Source organism: Amblyraja radiata, chromosome 6, assembly GCF_010909765.2.
Source record: "Amblyraja radiata isolate CabotCenter1 chromosome 6, sAmbRad1.1.pri, whole genome shotgun sequence".
NCBI classification, from domain to species: domain Eukaryota; kingdom Metazoa; phylum Chordata; class Chondrichthyes; order Rajiformes; family Rajidae; genus Amblyraja; species Amblyraja radiata.
In genome coordinates, this window is record NC_045961.1 from 28,961,734 (window position 1) to 28,977,421 (window position 15,688).

Sequence of the window (15,688 nt, forward strand, 5' to 3'; positions counted from 1 at the left end):
CTAAACTAAACAAAAAACTAAATTAAACATTAGCTTGCTGCAGAACAAAATGTGGCTCAGTGAGTCAGGAGTAAGATCAGAGAAGAAATATGTCACATCTTGATTCTTCACCCAAAAGGAGCAAGAGGCATCATATACAAAAGTTTGGGAATTAAAATTGCACAGCCCTCATGATGATAATTACATACAGATTGTAAGCTTCACCTTTGACTCTGATATGATGCAGGAAGTCAATAATAGTTAAAAAATGTCGAAACAGTGGTCTGCGTTTCACACTATTCCAGACCGTGCATTGCGAAAACGTTTATGATTTAAATAATTAAATAATAGTTTATGATTTTATCATTTAAAAGAGAGCTAAGCATTACTGAAAGTCTTCAAAATGGCACCTTTTGTCCAAAGAATTCTGCAAAGATGGCTCCACCTTCCTCAGTGTCAGTGAGTTCCATTAATTCAGCCAACATTCTGATTCCAGTAAAGATAATTTATGAAAATCTTTGGTAAAATGTGTACGTTCAAATGTTTCTTTGATATGTGAAAGGAGGAGAACAATTAACTTATGGGTAAACAGGAAATCTTTTTTATTTTTCCGACATCGTTGCTCCTATACTGTATGTGAAACATCTTCTTTTAATGATACTAGAGGAGTCCAATTTTCCCATCAAGTTAATGCTGGCTCATGAGCAATACCGTCAGTCCTTTTCCCCCTCTCCTACATTAAAGAATCTTAAAGAAACCTGGTCTTGATCCCTCCTCTCTCATTAACTACCGCCCAATCTCAAACCTCCCCTTTCTTTCAAAAACCCTGGAGTGTATCGTTGCGTCACAACTTCATTCCCACCTCCTTGCGTATAACCTACTTGAACCTCTCCAATCTGGCTTTCGCCCCCTCCATAGCACAGAAACTGCTCTCCTCAAAGTCCTCAATGACCTCCTCACCTCTTCTGACACTGGTTCCCTCAACATCCTCATCCTCCTCGACCTGAGCGCAGCCTTTGATACAGTGAACCATAACATCCTGCTCACCAGACTCAAAGACCTCGGCATTGAAGGTTTTGCACTCAGCTGGCTCCGTTCCTACCTTTCCAACAGATCCCACTTCATCTCTCTCCATAACCACACCTCTGCTACAGCTACAGTCACTCAAGGCGTTCCCCAAGGCTCCATACTCGGCCCCCTCCTCTTCATCATCTACATCCTCCCCCTTGGTCAGATACTCCACCACTTCAACCTGGACTTCCACTGTTACGCCAATGACACCCAGATCTACCTCGGCACCAAATCCCCCCACAACCCCCCCCCCTCTCCCATATCAACTCCTGTTTGTCAGCTATAAAAACCTGGATGCAACATAACTTCCTCAAACTCAACAGCGATAAAACAGAATTCCTCCTCATAGGCTCCAAATCCACTCAACAAAATCAATAACCCCACTCTCACCATCGACGGCACCACTGTCTCCCCATCTCCCCAGGCCCGCAACCTTGGCATGATCTTTGATTCCACCCTCTCCCTTGAGCCTCACATCCGCCATGTCATTAAAACCTCCTTCTTTCACCTCCGCAACATCGCCAAACTCAGACCCTCTCTCACACCTCCCGCTGCTGAAAGACTCATCCATGCCTTCATCTCCTCCCGACTGGACTACTGCAACTCACTTATTTTTGGCATCAGCTCCACCTACATCAACCGACTCCAACTGGTCCAGAACGCAGCCGCCCGACTCATCACCCACACCAAATCCTGGCATCACATCACTCCAGTCCTCAAACAACTTCACTGGCTTCCCATCTCCCACCGGATCACCTACAAAATCCTGGTCCTCACCTACAAAGCCCTCCACCATCTGGCCCCCCCATATCTCACTGACCTCCTCTCCCCCTACCAACCCTCACAGTCCCTCAAATCCACATCAGCCGGTCTCCTCTCCATCCACAAGTCCAACCTCCGCAGTTTTGGGGACAGAGCCTTCTCCAGGGCAGCTCCCAGGCTCTGGAACTCCCTCCCCCAACTGATCCGCAATTCCGTGTCCCTCACCATCTTCCAGTCCCGCCTCAAGACCCATCTCTTCACCTCTGCCTATCCTTAGCCCCACGTTTCCCTCCCTTTTCATCTGTGCTTGAATTGCCTCATATTGTGTTTTGAATTGAATTCTGTCTTTAATTTGTGTACTAGTCATGTCTCTACTATTTATTTCATTCCCCTTACATGTTTTTCCTCTACTTGCTAAATTTTTGTAAGGTGTCCTTGAGACTCTTGAAAGGCGCCCATAAATAAAATTTATTATTATTATTATTATTATATCTCAGTGACCTGTTCTCACCCATATGTCCATCAACTCCATCTTTAATTATTTTTGCCACCTCCCTACACAAAAGGGGAATGTTTAGTAACCAGTTTACCTCCAAACACATTTTGGGATTATCTGGAAGAAAACACATTTGTCATGAAATGATGGTGAAAATTGTGTGCGGATGGCTCCTGAGGTCAGGATTGAACCCGGGTTCCAGGAGATGTGGGGCAGCAGCACTAACCACTGCACCATCATGCTGTCCTAAGAAAGCATGGCGCTATCTCTCTGAGGTCGTCAGTGGGAACCTCAGAGTAGTGTCTCCTCTACCGCTTGCCTGCTAAAAAATGCCCAGCCAGGAGTTCAACAGGAAAGCAGGACCGGGGAAACAGTGAAGGAGCAAGGGGATGGGCAGCTATAAAACATTCCTATTATGAAGAGTTCTAAAAATAGCATAGGACAGGCCCTTAAGGAAGTGACAAAAGGCTAAAAGAGTGGTTGAATGGCTTGTGGGAGAGAATAGGTTGCAAGCTGCAGGGAAATAGAGAGAATGGGACTGAAAGAAGGTGATGGGCCATATGCTTTGTCTCAATGTCATCATAATTAAGTATGTGGAAATGATTTGGGTATATTCCTTGCAAGCATCCATAACCAATATCTTCACCTCTCACATTGTAGGCTCCTTTAACTGGGGAAAGTTTATCAGTTGATGTCTTTGCCAAGTATTTGCATCCTGCCCGTAAAAAAGATTCTGACCTTCCTGCAATCCATTAGTCAAACTCCCCCTCACATTCCCACTTTGACATTTCTGTCTTTGACTTCCCACACTGGTCAAACCAAACCCAGTTCTAATTTTGGGAACTGTGTTTCAAATTCCTCTCTCACATACTGCAATCCTCATGTTTTTGAACGCCCTTTGGTCCACCTAGTCTGCGCCAACCAGTGATCCCCATATAGTCCCCTTTTTGTGTAGCTGCTTTGATAGGTGAAATCCTACCTGATACTGTCATTTGTTTAGAGGCCTTTGGTACAGTAGTACAGAGCTCAACATCTTGCCTCAAGGAGCAGGACAATTCAGTCAACATAACACTGAATTACAGTAGGTCTAGTTTATGGAAAAAATGACCCATCACCAAAAATGCACATACTTGTAAAGGAATCCTTTAATTAACTTAATGTATCAGCTTTTTAATACCTTTGAAAAGTGGACTTAGATATGAAATATAATTTTTGAGGAATAATTGTAAAATATGCAATATGAAAAACCCATCAAAAAGTACAAATCAAGTTAACTAAACAGATTAGAAATGAAAGGACTAAGGAATAATCTACTGTAACAGATTAATACTCTAATGAGAGTCCTGTACCTTCACCAGCCTTACGATTAGTTTACTGATTATAACATAATTATCAAAAATTATTATAATTTTAGATTAAGGTATTCAAAAGCAACAATACAAAGTCTTAAAAATATTATTTTGCTTTTCGAAAAGATGTACAGAACAATCAACCTGAATAAAAAATCCAACGCAAATATAACACTTTCTTGTGTGCTTATTTACTATCTTTTAGGCAATGTTTAAGGCTGACCATTGCCACACTAAGAAATATAACATTCTATTTTCAAAGATGTATAGAAAGACCAACATACATGTAACAGGAATATTTTTTCAAGTAAATGTAAATTATGCTTTTAGAGCAAATCTAAAATCTCTAATATAGTTTACTTGGAGACTTCCTAAAGCAGAGATTATTGTGGATGTCAAAAACAACTGAACACGCATAACATTTTTGTTTTTTTCAGAAAGAAAGGTCACCAATTGCCTGGTTTCTGGATTCACAGGAAGAAAAGGCGATCGGCCAACTCGAGGTCGGGTTCTCTGTGAATGTTTTCGGCCACCAATCTTGTCAGCTTGCACGCATATTGACATGGAGCAGGAACACGTATCACACCCTGCAACAAGGCAAAACAAATGTAGGTATTCCTGAATATCAAGGTATTTCCCAAATGATCCACCAAGAACATAAATTGTCAATTACATGAATTTTAGTAAGAAGTGAGTTGAGCACTTGATGACTGCATGGTAATCATACACTGGTTCAAGATAGTTTCATTATAAGGGTCACAAGATGGTAGCAACTGCACAACTAGCAGATGGAGTTTTCTACCAAGGCACAGAAGGGACATTCTATTCAATATTGAAGAAAGATAAGTTGCAACACATGCACGTCACAAGATCCTACTTTTCATGAAATTAAATGGGATGCCATTTTTTAAGTGGATGTAAGGAAGAAAAGTTTGACAGGCACTACAGAGGAAAATCTTAAGCTTATATGAAACCTGCTATACAAAATAAAATCCCATCTGTTTTAGTTTTCAATGTCATAGATGATTTCTGTTATTAACCAAAAAGTGCTTATTACACATTGATAGAAATAAGACTAATTCCACAGAAATCCTTTCACACTGTGACATTTTACAGAAGAAAATACAGAGACTCCCCAACTTACATAAAGGTTACATTCAGTAAACCCTTGCGTAAGTCAGATTGTACGGAAGTCAGGATCATTTGAAAACTAGGTGGGAACAAAGAACTGCAGTGTGGAAGATAGCAGTGAGTCTGGGGGAGAAGGAGGAGGAGGCGGTGACAGGGGGGGGGGGGGTGCGGTGGAGTGGACAAAGCGACGGGAGGAGGTGCCAGTGGAGCGGGGTAGCAGACAGGAGTGGCCGACTGGAAGAAGTAGCTGCTGTTGAGAGTAGAGGGAGTGCCACGGTGACTGAGCACGAGCTGTCGATGAAGAAAGCACTGTGGGTCAGGGGCTACAATGTGAGCCACAACAACAGCCGCATCAACAGGATGGTGCAGCTACTGGTGAAGAAGGGCTCGCTGGTGCACCTCCATATAAAGAATTGTTAGAAACAGCTTCTAAATGTATGAATTGATAAACTATCACATTATTTATCAAGGAAAAATGGGACATGGTTATCAAATGTTGTAATATTAATGAATTATGGAAGTATATTCAACAATGGAGCATCTAGATTAAAACTGACAACAACATTTTAATATTACTTGAATTTTTCACTATATTTATAAAAAATAAATTTCTTCTGAGGAAGCAAGTGAATCTGCACCCTCAAAGTCTAAATTATATTAAACTGGCACAACACAACATAAAGCATTATTCCCTTAATTCACATTTAGTTAAATGAGCAGTTGTAGATAGTAAAATGTTTAGAAATTCAAATTCAAAGACTGCTTTTTATTTTAAGTTCAACTCCAGCATCAAGGCCTCTTTTGATTAGCTTCTTTTCATGAAGCGTGCATCACACAGCCCATTAATTTACACCGGCCAGCTGATTCCACCTCTGAAAATCGAGACAATGCTAAGTTTAACACAAAACAATCATTGAATTATTTTATTGATGTTGAAGAGATGACAAAACCAGCTCTAAACTAAAAATCATTGTGATGAAAATGTTGACTTACAGGCCAATTGTAATAAAGGTGACACAACTTGTAGGTCAACCGTTGTGTGTGATCTGGCTTCATGCAACTGTTATCGTAAACGACATTGTAGTGTGTGGGGGAAACTGTACCTTGACGTGCACACTGACTGATTAGGAAAAAGTCATACCTATGAATATCACAAAAAAATAAAGTCAATCTCATTATATTGTGATCAGTCGGCTATTAATATACGAGGACACCTTATTGGCTTTAGAGGTAACATTCTGAGTAAAAGGGCCAAAGCTTCCATTGGCCTCTGACAAGGTCATGACAGCAAAGAGATTTCCATCTGCATATGGTAAAAAATCTGGTTCAGTCACTCGGGATGACCATTATTAGAGGCTGGAAGCACAAAGGGGCAAGGTTGTAGATTATAGAGCGAGGGATGAAGCAGATTAGTTGCTCAGGGAGATGGAACTGGGTATTATACTTTGTTGAAGTCCCTCAAACTACAGCTGCAGGCCTGCATGGACTTGTATCTGCAGAGCACTGAGCCCCGGCTGGCCTGTGCTTCCAACCAAACCTCTCAAAAACTGCAGCCAAGTCAGACTGTCGTGACTCAGCCAGGGTGATTGCCTCCAGCGCTTTTCAATGAATGCCAATGTGATGTGGAAATTACTCCGCTCATTTATACTCTCACAAACCATTCAGGACGAGTCACTTCACTGTCAATCAGGGTTCCGACTGGTGGATTTTGAAGCATTCCATTCGTGTCAGCGAAGAATCGACAGGTCCCTTTCTTCCGAACTACAATGATGGTAACTTTGGGGCTAAAAAGATCAAGACTTCCATTAAAACACACCCAAAATACTGCAGATGTTGGAAATATGAAATAAAAACACAGGATGCTGGAAATACTGAGAAATCAAATAGCATGAACAGAGAGTGACAAATTATTATTTCATTGGAAATTAAAAATGTTCACCACTCAATTGTGCACTGAGCTTATGATATGTTACGTGTGCATAAACCCAGGTTACAAAAAAATGGGAGCATTGGGCCGTTCAGACCTTCTGCCATTCAGTATAATCATGGCGGAGAGGCCCCACAATATTCCCACGCTCTCCTCTCCTTAATACCTTTGGCATCTGAAATTTATCTATCTCGTTCTTAAAGAGATTTAATCACTTGGCCTTTGCAATTGAAAAAAATCAGATTCACATTCTCTGAATTAAGAAATTTTTCCACATCTCAGTCATAAGTCTCTTGCCCTGTAATTTGTGGGCCCAAGCAGAACACTCTCCCCACATCCAGTCTTTTGGAAGCTTCAATTAGAGCCTCACTGATTTTTCTTAACTCCAGAGAGTACAAACCTAATCGACCTAATGTTTACTTATATAGAAGTTCTGTCATGATAAGAAACCCGTTGGACGATCCTCTGCTACACTCCTTCTCAGTTCGGTAGAGTTTAGTTTATTGTCACCTGTACCGAGGTACAGTGAAAAGCTTTTGGTTGCGTGAAAGGCAACATATGATTACAATCGATCCTTTTACAGTGTATAGATACATTGATAAGGGAATAACGTTTAGTGCAAGGTACAGCCAGCAAGTCCAATCAAGGATAGTCCGAGGGTCTTCAAAGAGGTAGATAGTAGTTCAGCACTGGTCTCTGGGTGTGGTAGGATGATTCAGTTACCTGCCAAGTTTGTCCTTGGACAAGCCCAAAGCGTCACAAAATACCCCAGGTGTGGTCTTTGCAACACATTCTAGCTCCTTTACTCTAGTTCCTTTGTTATGACGGGCAACATACCATCTACAATACAATACAATACAATACAATTCAATTTATTGTCATTTGGACCCCTTGAGGTCCAAACGAAATGTCGTTTCTGCAGCCATACATTACAAAACAAAAAGACCCGAGACACAACACAGTTTACACAAACATCCATCACATCGTTGTGATGGAAGGCAAAAAAAAACTTATCTCTCCACTGCACTCCCCCCCCCGATGTCAGAGTCGGAGTCAAAGCCCCCGGCTGGCGATGGCGATTGTCCCGCGGCCATTAAAGCCACGCCGGGTGATGCAAGGCCGCGCACCAGGTCTTGGTGTTAGAGCCCCCGGCGTGCGCTCGCAGAGTCCCGCGGCCATTCCAAGCCGCGCGGGGCGATGGTGTAAGGCCCCGCTCAGGTAATCTTCAACCCCGCAACTCGGGCGGGAGAAGTCGCCGTTGCGGAAGCCCCGAAAAGCGGTCACCCAGCAGGGACCCGCGGGCTCCCGGTGCCACCGTCCGCCAAACCCGTAGTTGCAGCCTCCGAAACTCCGGAGGTCGGGTGGCAGCAGCGTCCACCACCGCTCCACCTGCTCCGGACTCGGCCAGCTCCGTGACGGTGAGTAGTCGGCAGCTCCGCAGCTGGAACCCCAGGTCGTTCCAGTTGGAGGCCGCTCCACGTTGCAGCCCCAACGACAACGGAGACCCGACAAAGAAAAGGTCGGGTCTCCCGTGCAGGGGAAAGATTTTAAAGTTACCCCCTCCCCCCCACACCACCCCCACCCCCCACACACATACCCCAACAAAAAAAATAACAAAAACTACATAAAAACGAGACAAAAAATAATAAAACACAGACGGACTGCAGAGGCCGCTGCTGACGAGAGTCGCGCCGTCCATCTGCCTTTATTACTGCTTATGAACCTGGACATTTGCTTTCAGTGACTGACGTGTTAATTAGTGAGTTCATTGTTCAAGTAATACAGTAGTTGCAGTAGATGCAGTAATGCAGCCTTACCTATAATCTGAGTTAACTTCCTTGAAGCTGTCAAGTATTTGGGGCACTTCATAGTCCACCAGTGTCATTAGTTGCCCATCTCCTACACCATCACGATAAACCACAATGCGGCCCGGCAAATCATGATTTAACTCAAGCCATTTACGTAACGCACCTATGCAATATCACGTCATCAATAAGATTAAAGTTAATGGTTATTATTCTGGTGAATAGAATATTTTTGCTTGCTATACATTGACTGGAAATCCAGTATCAGAATCAGGCACTGCCAAGAGAGACGGCTGAATAACTTAATATACAGTGCTGTTTAATCTAGCTTCACACCCAGTGCCTTATATGTAAACTCATGTTTGAATAACAAAGACATTTAGAACCTTTCACTTTAACGAGTTATCATAGGCTGCCTGGGCAAACCTGGCAGTGGGGTCTCACATTCTGCTTCTGACAGATGGTTGCTTCATGCAGCCTCTTCTGCCTCGTAGAAGGGCTTCTGGCATGGAGGTGTCCAGCACCAAAGATCCTATAGCGGAGTGCACAGCTCACTATCGAAGCTCAGTTACTGTCCTCAACAAAATTATAACTCATGGCATCAATCAGACAGTGTCTTATAAATTATTACTGAAGTCAAGGGACAAAGGGAAGCAACTTTTTTTCCTCTCATATCATTTTACTGAGAGCAGCTGAGAGGAGGAGCAGCAAGGGAGATTTTAAATGCAACCGTTAATGAACCAGAGTGACTGCTGCTGGTGTTGTGTAAAAGGAAGAAAGGCATAGCAGAGTGGTCTTTTGGGGGCAGACATTTTTGGGAATGGCTGTGTAGAGGCAAAGGGCAGTGTGTGAGGGTAAGGGCTGAAGTTTGGGTTCAAGATTCTTCGGCCACTAGGCTGAACAGAGGCTGATGATTAAGGCAAGGTTTTTTGTTTTGAAACTCTTCCTTGCTCTTAGAGCAGTGGGGATAAGAGTTAGGGCACTGGTTGGTATGTTTGTCGTGCAGATTGTGGGAAATTAGGGAAACTCCCAATGCCTTTGAGGACTACACCAGTAAGTCTAGGTGACTTACCATGTGCAGGAGCTGAGACTACAGTTGGATGATGTTAGGATTCACCAGGAGAATGGGAGCATTATAGAAAGGAGCAATAGTGAGGTGGTTACACCTAAGGCACAGGTAGAAAGTAGATGGGTCACCAGGAAAGGGAGTAGGTGGCGAATGCATGAATTTAGTTGTACAAACACGGAAAATTGTGTCACAGGTATATAGGGTGGTGAAGAAGGCTTATGACTAGAGCCGGGATGTTTAGGAGCTAAAAATCTCTGAAATAGGCAGGCAAAAAGGCATAATAAAACTACAAAAAAGGCATAAAAAGGCATTTATTTCCACTACCAAAATATGGTTAAAAATGATAATTATAAAGGTATACTACATTAAATGACCAAAGTTGCCTGGTTGCACATAACTACCAGCATTTTTTCAAATTATCTGGTGTTGAACTATGCCGTCTGTCAGACAGAATATGCTACAGTTGTGAAAAACTTATTTTACCCCAGCTGAGGTCGCTGGTGCATACCTGAAACAAGCTACAAACTCTACATTCATGTCGGTATCTTGTGCATTACAACTACCTTTGAGAACTTTAGCTAGGTTTTATATTTCTTCAAGATCTTTGTTAGCTAAAATCACACTCTCACATTTTCCTTGTATGTCTTCACCTACATCGCCAGGAACTTTAAGTACAAAGTACAGCAAGTGAAGATTTAAACAACTGAACAATAGTTCAGTTCTTTGACTTCTCCAATACTTCCGATGTCAAAAAATACTCCTTTGATGGTTGACCTGCCTCCAGTTGACCTGCCAATGACCATATTGGCAACAAATCTCCCCACAGCATCAGTTATCTCGTCTATTGAGATCCATATTTTGTTGCATGCAACTTCATCTCTAATTTTCTGCACAACAATGTTGAAGTTGCTGTCAACATAATTTTTCCATAATGATGACTCGCTTGGTATATGTTCCTCTGTGTATTTCCCTAAAAAACCTCAGAGATTTGTTTTCCAATTTCTACAGTGGAATTCCAGCATCAATGAATGCGTTGCACAGATCACTCGAAAACTCAGATATGCGATTGGAGCCAGCAGTAAATGTTGTGAGGAGACAACCTTGTGTATTTCCTACCTTCTGTTTCTCTGTCACCAACTTGTGTTTAGCTGTCTATTATACATGCATGGAGATGAAATATTTTTTCTCATGATTCACTGTTTTCTCACATACATTGCAAAACAGCACACAGTTGTCTGTAGAGAATATATCACTCCCGTACACTCACACCAAATCGTTCAGTTTTTTACAGGGTGTTGACTTGACTTTAGGCATTTTTGATGCTTGCAAGGGTAGATCCTACAGGAGCGGGGATGCAGACCTCTACAGGCATGCCAAGTACAAGCTAAGAAGAGGAATCAGAGCTGCCAAGGAAAGGTACTCTGAGAAGTTGAGGAGCAAGTTCTCAGCAAATGACTCTTCTTCAGTGTGGAACGGCTTGCAAGAAATCACAAGCTACAAGAGGAAAACCCCTTGCTCCTTGGACAATCGTCAGCTGACCAACGACCTGAACGAGTTCTACTGCAGTTTCGATAAACAGAAATTTAACCCTGGTAACTCCAACCAACACTTCACTCCTACTCACAGCTTGACTCCAGTTTGAAAAGACTGGACCCTTCCCCACCTACTCCTCCCCAATCACCACTTCACACCTACTTAAAGCATGACTCCTGTTTGCAAAGACTGGACCCTTTCCCACAGACCTCTCTTCAATCACCACTTAACACCCACTTACAGCCAGGTTTTGCCCCGGTGGTGTAAATTTTCTTGTAAGTTACGTTAAAATGGCAAAAAAGGCTGATTTAGGCACTCGATCGTGAAAAAAGCATCATCTTCCTGAAATCATCAAAAAAAGGCATGAAAAGACACATGGCATTTATGGCAAAATCCTGGCTCTACTTATGACACACTGGGCCTCATCAGACAGGTAATTGAATATAATAATATAATATAATAATAATATATCTTTTATTGTCATTGCACGTCAGTGCAACGAGATTTAGTGTGCAGCTCCACTGATGTACAAGAAAGGCATATACAGCAAGTTAGGTCATTATGTTCTAGTTATAGAGTCATAGAGCCATTAGATTGGAGACAGTCACTCCAGTCCACACCCATGCAGAGTCTAGACTAGTCCCACCTGCCCACGTTTGGCCCATATCCCCTTAGACCAGGTCCTCAAGTCCTGGCAAATTCCTCATAAATCTTCTCTGTACTCTTTCCAGTTTACTGACATCCTTCCTATAGCAGGATGAACAAAATTGAACAATATTCCAAATGAAGGCTCACCAATGTCTTGTACAAATGCAACATAACAACCCAACTTCTATACTCAATATCTTGACTGATCAGTCTGAAGAAGGGTTTTGGCCCGAAACGTTGCCCATTTCCTTCGCTCCATAGCTGCTGCCTCACCCGCTGAGATTCTCCAGCACTTTTGTCTACCTTCGTATCAAAGGCCTTCTTGACCATCCTATCTACCTGTGATGACACTTTCAGGGAACTGTGTACCCGCACTCTTAGATCTCTGGGCTTTCCCATTCACTGTGAAGGTTCTGCCCTGCTTTGACTTCCAAATTTAAAAACCTTGCACTTATCTGCATTAAACTCCATTACCGATTCGTCAATCCATTTGCTCAACTGATCTTGATTTGCTCAACTGATCCTGTAATTTTCGATAACGATCTTCGTTCTCTGTGACATCACCCACTTTAGTGTCATCTGCAAACTTGCTAAACAGGCCTTGTACATTCTCATCCAAATTGTTGATATAAAGCACAAACAGCAATGGCCCCAACACCGATCCCCGAGGCACACCACTAGTCACAGGCCTCCAATCCAAAAAACAACCTTCCACCATAACACTCTGCTTCTTTTCATGAAGCCAAATCTCCCCTGTGTTATAACCTTCCAGAGCAGCCCACGATGTGGAACCTTGTCAAATGCCTTGCTGGTGTCCATAGAGACAACATTTACAGCTTTGCCCTCATTAAACATTTTGGTTACTTCTTCAAAAAACTCAATCAGAATTCGAAAGACATGATCTCCCTGATACAAAACCATGCTGACTATTCCTAATCAACCCATCTATCCAAAATCATATACATCTTATCCCTCAAAATCTTTACCAGTAACTTGACTACCACATATATTAGGGCACTAGTCAAGACACATAAAATGTTGGTGTGGCTGCACTTGAAGTATTGTGCTCAACTTTGGTCACCTTCCGATACGAAAGATACTATTAAGACGGAAAGAGTGCAGAGAAGATTTACAAGGATGTTGCCAGGCCTTGAGGGCTTGAGCTATAGGGTGAGCTTCTGCAAGCTAGGAGTTTATCAACAAAGGTTTACAGTGCTTAACAAACCAGATTAAAGAGGGAGTGGATATCAGTACCTTTCATGCAAACTTTCAAGCAATCAGCTGCTTCTGCACCATGAGGCTGGAAGATGCAGCGAGAAAACCATCTGCAGAGAAATCCATCCATTGAAGCATTCTGATTATTACATAAATCATAAGATTGACAAAAAAATATTTTGAACGTTTGAACTTTGTATCAGTTTTCTTGTGCCACACAGGTGAAATGGGAAATAATCTTTCTTTGCCCAAAAGCATCCAAATGAAGAAACTTTTTTGGAGGGGTTGAAATGTCTCACATTGAGATTAAATATCCCTTCTCACAGGAATAAAATGTGCAGGAAATGCAGACATGTATTATTGTCAGACAAGCCTTCCATTAGATGAACAGTCATTCACTGCAAAAATATTGCCATTTTTCCATCACTGCTCCATCTGCTTAAAGGACATCTGTAGTGCAGGGATGCCACAGGGTTAATTTCCCCCCCTCCCCCTCCCCCTCCCCCCAACCTCCTTCCTCAACCAGTAGTGAGCAAGAGTAAACACAACTAACTATTGAGCACAACCACTGACATTTGGTTGGCATTGTTTGTTAGCTTCACCCAGGCACTGCCTCTTCCAGAGAGAAGAACATTTCTGATTCCTGACCTCCAAAACGGAACTAATCAGAACAAAATAAAATCTTACCCCTTGAATTATCTAGAGTAGACCACAGCAATGGCAGATCCCCATAGTGGATCCCATTTTTAATGATCAATAGGCCACGTTATTTTCCTTCTCAGAATACCAATTACACAAAATACATCAAGCTTCTGAAAATGTAAGGACTGAGGAACTCCCAGATTAACAAGCCCTCTCCAGTCAACATATGAAGAGTGGCCTCAGTAGAAGATCAACAGCAATATAGCTGGGTCCCAAGACAGTCATCTTCTAAAATATTTTCGTGGAAAGCATTCAATAAACACTTGTATTCTGAAAGTATAATAGAAGTTTAATGCTTGAAGAGTTGGAATTTATTAAAATAGAATTAAACTGAACTTACTTTGTGACCGTGAAGTTGATGCTTGCCACAAATCCAACAAACGTTCCTTTACTAAGTGCATCTCGGTTCATGTCAATACCAATCACCATCAGGGATTTTAACTGCAGAATACAGTTTCATCTTTAAAATTACCACAAAATCATTGTTGTTTATTTCCAAATGTAATCATGGTATAAACTATATAGTTATTCTATTACATCCTGTATGAATGCTGAAAACATTCTGGTTATTTTAGCATCTTCCAAACCAAAATATATACTAATATGGGTTGAACATATATAAAGGAAAATAACCACCTACACAAATAATAATAAAGTCATGTCATAAGTGATAGGAGAAGAATTAGGCCATTCGACCCATCAACTCTACTCCGCCATTCAATCATGGCTGATCAATCTCTCCCTCCTAACCCCATTCTCCTGCCTTCTCCCCATAACCCCTGACACCCTTACTTGTCAAGAAAAAACCTCACTGTTATAACTTACACTGCGTAATAGCACATAGGTCAGATGAACCATCAGAGAGATCTCTTTGTATAAAAAGCTCAGTAAGAGAACATGCCAGTACAGCAAGTAACTTAGGAGGACTTTATTGCAAAGAGGATAAAGTTAAAATGTTTTGCTACAAGGAATCACACTGAGACCACACTCAGAATGCTGCCACGGTCTTGGCCTTTCATTTAAGAAAGCTTCACCAGTTTGATTTCTCTGAGTTGTCCTGGTGAGAAAAGTTAGAAGAATGAGAGGCAGTCTTATTGTACCATTTAGATGTCCGAGGGGAATTGACAAGGCAGATGATGTGAAGTTTTCTCCCCTTGTGGGGAAGTCTAGAACTGAAGAAGAGAATCTCAGTGTAAGGATCGACCACTGAGACGAGGAGGTACTTTTTCTCTCATTTGTTTGTGCATCAGTGGGACTCTCTACCCCAGAAAGCTGCAATGCTGAATATGTGGAACAACTCAGAATGCTGTCATTAAGCATGTTTAAGGTTGAGTTAGACTTTTGAACTGTATGAGTATTAAGAATTACAGATCAACCAGGAAAGTGGCCAAAGTTCAGATGAAGCATGACACTGAATAATAGACCAGGTTTGTATGGGAGTCTGTATGGGAGTCCTGTGCCTACATCTGATAAATTCTGAAAACTCACTAAATGTAGAAATCAAAATGCAGGCTGAAAAAAAAGACAGAATGGTAGTGCAGCATGGATGCAAGTGAAAAAACTTATTCAAGTGGAAAAGAATTTAGGATTGACCAATTCCGCAGTGGAAAATCTAACCAGCATCAGGATTAGTCAAGAGAACAATCATGCATTTACAGATTGCTAGAAATGGTAAATAAACACTTAAAACTTCAATATTGATGCAATTTGAAAGAAAAGAATGAACATCTTGAGATCAATGACAGCCAAATTTAAAAAAAAAGCTTTGATGACGATCTGGTAGTAAGTACTCACAGGAATTTCCACCATCCACAATTCTCCCCCTATTTTGCAGGCCATCTGCAAAGCAATTTTAGTGACAATACTCATAATATTTGCTCTGTTCAGTGTATTGGCCACCACACATTGACTGGAAGTTGGTTTTTCCACGCACAAGAATTTCTTTACAGAATCATATTTATCCTTCTGACTTGAGGATAGGATGTACAATACCTACGAGTC

General features: G+C 41.8%; 1 protein-coding gene across 1 annotated transcript in view; it reads right to left on the bottom strand.

Moving 5' to 3' along the window:
* Positions 1–3,531: 3,531 nt before the first annotated feature.
* piwil4 (piwi like RNA-mediated gene silencing 4) overlaps positions 3,532–15,688 on the bottom strand; it is a 51,244-nt gene continuing 39,087 nt past the window's right edge. Inside the window, exons 13-19 of the mRNA XM_033023425.1 lie at positions 15,482–15,679; positions 14,028–14,128; positions 13,025–13,095; positions 8,533–8,686; positions 6,447–6,572; positions 5,782–5,929; positions 3,532–4,244 (exon numbers count right to left, since the gene is read on the bottom strand). Coding sequence (XP_032879316.1) covers positions 4,128–4,244; positions 5,782–5,929; positions 6,447–6,572; positions 8,533–8,686; positions 13,025–13,095; positions 14,028–14,128; positions 15,482–15,679 — 915 coding nt within the window. The 3' untranslated portion in view covers positions 3,532–4,127. The remainder of the gene's footprint in view (positions 4,245–5,781; positions 5,930–6,446; positions 6,573–8,532; positions 8,687–13,024; positions 13,096–14,027; positions 14,129–15,481; positions 15,680–15,688) is intronic.